This window comes from Chenopodium album, chromosome 24 (assembly GCF_948465745.1).
Source record: "Chenopodium album chromosome 24, dcCheAlbu1.1, whole genome shotgun sequence".
Classification (NCBI taxonomy): domain Eukaryota; kingdom Viridiplantae; phylum Streptophyta; class Magnoliopsida; order Caryophyllales; family Amaranthaceae; genus Chenopodium; species Chenopodium album.
This window is the reverse complement of record NC_137857.1, coordinates 4,191,303-4,195,105: the sequence shown is the minus strand read 5'-3', so window position 1 is coordinate 4,195,105 and position 3,803 is coordinate 4,191,303. Positions and strand designations below refer to the sequence as shown.

General features: G+C 38.7%; 1 protein-coding gene across 1 annotated transcript; it reads right to left on the bottom strand.

Moving 5' to 3' along the window:
* Window positions 1–3,490, bottom strand: LOC145611535 (EIN3-binding F-box protein 1-like). Its single transcript, XM_081666874.1, has 2 exons — window positions 3,046–3,490; window positions 1–2,481 (listed from the first exon to the last, which is right to left on the bottom strand). The coding sequence occupies exons 1-2, from the start codon at window positions 3,068–3,070 to the stop codon at window positions 623–625; spliced, it is 1,884 nt and encodes a 627-aa protein (XP_081523000.1). The 5' UTR covers window positions 3,071–3,490; the 3' UTR covers window positions 1–622.
* Between the last annotated feature and the right edge of the window lie 313 nt (window positions 3,491–3,803).

The window sequence follows — 3,803 nt, the reverse complement described above, 5'->3', positions numbered from 1 at the left end:
AACAAGAGGCAAAAATGAAGCAGAAAGCTCCAATTTTTTTTCTTTTTATTATTTTATGATTTTTTTGTATTTTTCAAGTTTTTTTTTTGTAATGAAAATAAAGTTTTAAACTAAAAATAGTTGCCAACTACAGATCAAACTAAATAGGAAGAGCCATACAAAACTAAGACCTTGTACCAAAAAAACAACCTTGAAAGGTTGTCAATGGCAAAATGAGCTTGTAAACTCGTTGCCATCACCAAAGTCTATGACCAAGACTCTTCCTATTATCGCCAACAGCAACTACTAACTACGGGAAGCCAAAGACTCCCAAACATATGAACGACGACTCTAGCAGAAACATATTCCTGTCCTCGGCTGCTTGAAAACTCGACTTTACCCATGACTAAGAAGCTTAACATCATCAGGCAGATATACACTCAAAAGGGTATCAATGGTGCGTAAAAAGGAAGGCCTTCCCATCTGCAGGAGACAAAATCTAAACGGGCTGCTTCATCCCGCAAAAATGACCAGGGTAATGCAGTTTTTGCCAAAAGATACCCCTGGAAAACAATCAAACCTGAACTGACGTAACTGTCACGCAACTTATCACAAGCAGAAAAACTAAAGATGGCGGTGATATTCAGCAAAGAATATCACATTTCCACAGATTACCCATGAGCATATCAACACTGCTACTGCTAAGTGAATTGCAGTGTTGGAGGTTCAAACCAACCAGGCTTTTTCCCAATTGGATAAGGTATGGTAAGCTCTTGTTTGATATCCTAGAACAGCCTGATATGGAAAGAATTTGTAGGTTTAGTTGCTCTGAGCATGATAAAGCAGCAATTCCTGAATCTGTTACTGCAGAGTTTGAGACGTCGAGATCATTAAGCAATGGGCAGCTATTAGAAATGACCACTAAGCTCACATCAGTAATCTTCCTGCACCCATCAAGATTGAGCTCTTTGATGGTCTCACCATGGAGTCTAGCAACAGCAAGAACAGATTCATCGGACAGGTTTATGCAGCCACTGAGGTTCAACTTAGCTAGCCCCGCCACAGAGCTCTCAAGAAACGAGATAATACCCTCATCTGACATCCCATAGAGGCCACTCAAGTCTACCTGCCTTAGGCTTGGACACATCTTACCCAAAATACTCAAGCCAGCACTACCAAAGGCAGGGCAGTTTTTGATGGAAAGACATCGAAGGGATATGCAAGGGTATAGGAGGAGGGAACCTTGGAAGGACACGTCCTTAAGACCCATGCACTTGATGAGGGAAAGTGATCTGAACTTAAAGCTGCAATTGGAGAGGGCGGCAATCAAACCAGGTAGAGTAATCCTATTGCAACCTTCCAAATGCATGCTTTCTAGAGCTTCTGCTGATTTTGAGAACGCCAATAAACCATTGTCTGACATGAAGCAACCATTGCGGAGGTAAATCTGTTTGAGAGCGGAGCAGCCCCTGCCAATGGCTTCAATACTGAAATCTGTCACTCCAAAACACGAAGAAATTGACAAGGACACCAAAGCCTTCAAACCTTGGGCATTACCCATCACCGAAAACCCTTTTTCAGTCACGTTCTTGAGGTTGCTCAAAGTAAGGCTGGTGATGGACTTCCCATAGTGGCCAATGACAACAAGAGAGAAATCAGAGATGTTTAGGTTCTGAAGCTTCACTTTGGACACAATTGATGAGTTTGATGAAAACAAACTTGCAAGACCTTGATCCCCAACTAAAGGGCAGTCCTTGATGGAGATTGATTCCAGTTTGGGGCAGCCCTGAGCAATTGCTTGCATGCTGTCATTGCCTATTCTAGGACATAATTCAATTGATAAGGTAGTCAAATTCGGGCAATTTTCAGCAATAGCAATTAAACCCTTGTTGGTTATAGAAGAGCACTGGCTTAAGTCAAGCTTTTCCAACATATGGCATTCTTTCGCAATCTCAGAAAGGCCTTCATCACCAATAGAGGAGACATTCCACAGAGACAGAGATTTTAAAGATGAACACCCACGAGCTATAGCTGAGAGGCCGGCATTTGTGACACCATGAGTAGAGTTGCTTCCCCGAATAGAAAGCTTCCCAAGTCCACCTCGAGAAGCAGTTCCAACTGCAATAGCAGCAAGTCTTATATCTGTAGCTTTCTTCCCTTCCACAGACCTCGTAAGACAGCTATCCACCTCCTTGTCTTCAGACACCATAGCAGTGTCATTGTTACACATTTCAGCCCTGCGGATTCTGCTCAAATGAGTAAGCCATTGCTTGGAGACGCAAGCAGAGATGCTTCTCTCTTTGCCATCCATTCGCCTGAAGATCTCAAAGAGACATTCCTCAGGAAGAACATTGATGGATGATCTCTTCGCTTGCTCGGATTCCTGACCCCATAGTACAAACGGGGCGCTGATGCGTGCACGTTTGCAAGCAGAACCAAATACATCCACATTGACCATTGAGTTAGCACAGAATGCACTCTCACTGCGTAGTTCATCTTTCCCTGGAAATTTGATAAAATTTGTATACATAAGCAAACAGCAAATTACAAAAATATAGACATTATGCTAATAATTGTTATCCTTCCCATTTCAAATGATTGATATTATAATATTCTAACAAAAAAATCCAACTAATCATGAAACAAGAAAAGTGTTCCTGGTTTACCCAATCCATGATTTCAAAAACCCAATTGAAATCAATTCATCAGTATTAATCATGATCTTAGCTAATTGAGAAACTTTGATTTTATACCACATTTCATCTTACACAATTATAAATAACCCATCAAATTCAAATTGGCAATTGGGCGTTACGCAATCTAAATTGATCAATTAATCAAATTCATACAATGAATTCATTCCTAGAAAATAAAAACTTACTGTGCTACATTTAGACATGCTATAATCATACACTTATCAAATTCATTAACTTTGATCACATTCAAACAAATTAAACTATAACCCAATTGAAATTCCAAAATAAGAAATTAACTAATCAATTAATCAAAACAACCAAAAAAAAAAAAATCAACTAATTAATCAAGAACAGGGGTGAGAGAACATACCACTGTAGTTAACAAGAGTCGGCATGACTGAAATTGAAGTTGAAAATCTACAAAAGAATCGAAATTGAAGAGAAACCCAGAAATTATAAACAAAACCCAGAAGAGTTGAACAAGATTAACAGCAAATCCAAAGCACATTACTAATTAATCAATCAAGGTGAAAAGAACCCTATAAAAGGAAGTTTATAGGGAAAAAAATGGTTGATGAAAAAATGTGAATATGAAATGAAATAATGAAATTGAAACAAGATTTATATGGGTTGGTAAGAGAAGAAAAAAAAATGAAATGATCAGATACATTATGAAAGTACCCCCTAAAATGTTTTGCTATAAAATGATAATAGTATGGTCTAATACAATGTATCTAAAATGATCCTGCAAAAATAAAAATATTGCCGATTCTAACGTTATTCTCCCGCCCCCACCTGACCCCACCTCTCTCTTTCATTCCACTTTTGCCTTCTAAGAAACTTGAAACCGCTTCCTACTACTCGTACTCCCTGAGTCCCTGGTTGGCTTTGGTGTTGAGAGGTGGTAATTGGGTCGTTCGGTTCAGTTTACATTTGAGTTGGATTCAGTTAAGTCGATTTATTAATTGAGTGTTATGATTTATTTGTTTGGATTATTACGAGTGAGGTGGTAATTAGGTCATTTGGTTTTGTTTAGATTTATTTATTTGGATCATTTCGAATGAGGTGGTTTGGTTTAATTTACATTAGTGAGGTGACAATAGGGTGGTTTGGTTTAGTTTACATTAG

What these genes read in the sequence shown, in the direction of transcription:
- LOC145611535 (XM_081666874.1), bottom strand. Translation starts at nt 3,070, where the DNA reads ATGCCGACTCTTGTTAACTACAGTG. An exon ending in GACTCTTGTTAACTACAGTG is followed by an intron (nt 2,482 to 3,045) that starts GTATGTTCTCTC and finishes TCAAATTTCCAG; the next exon opens with GGAAAGATGAACTACGCAGT.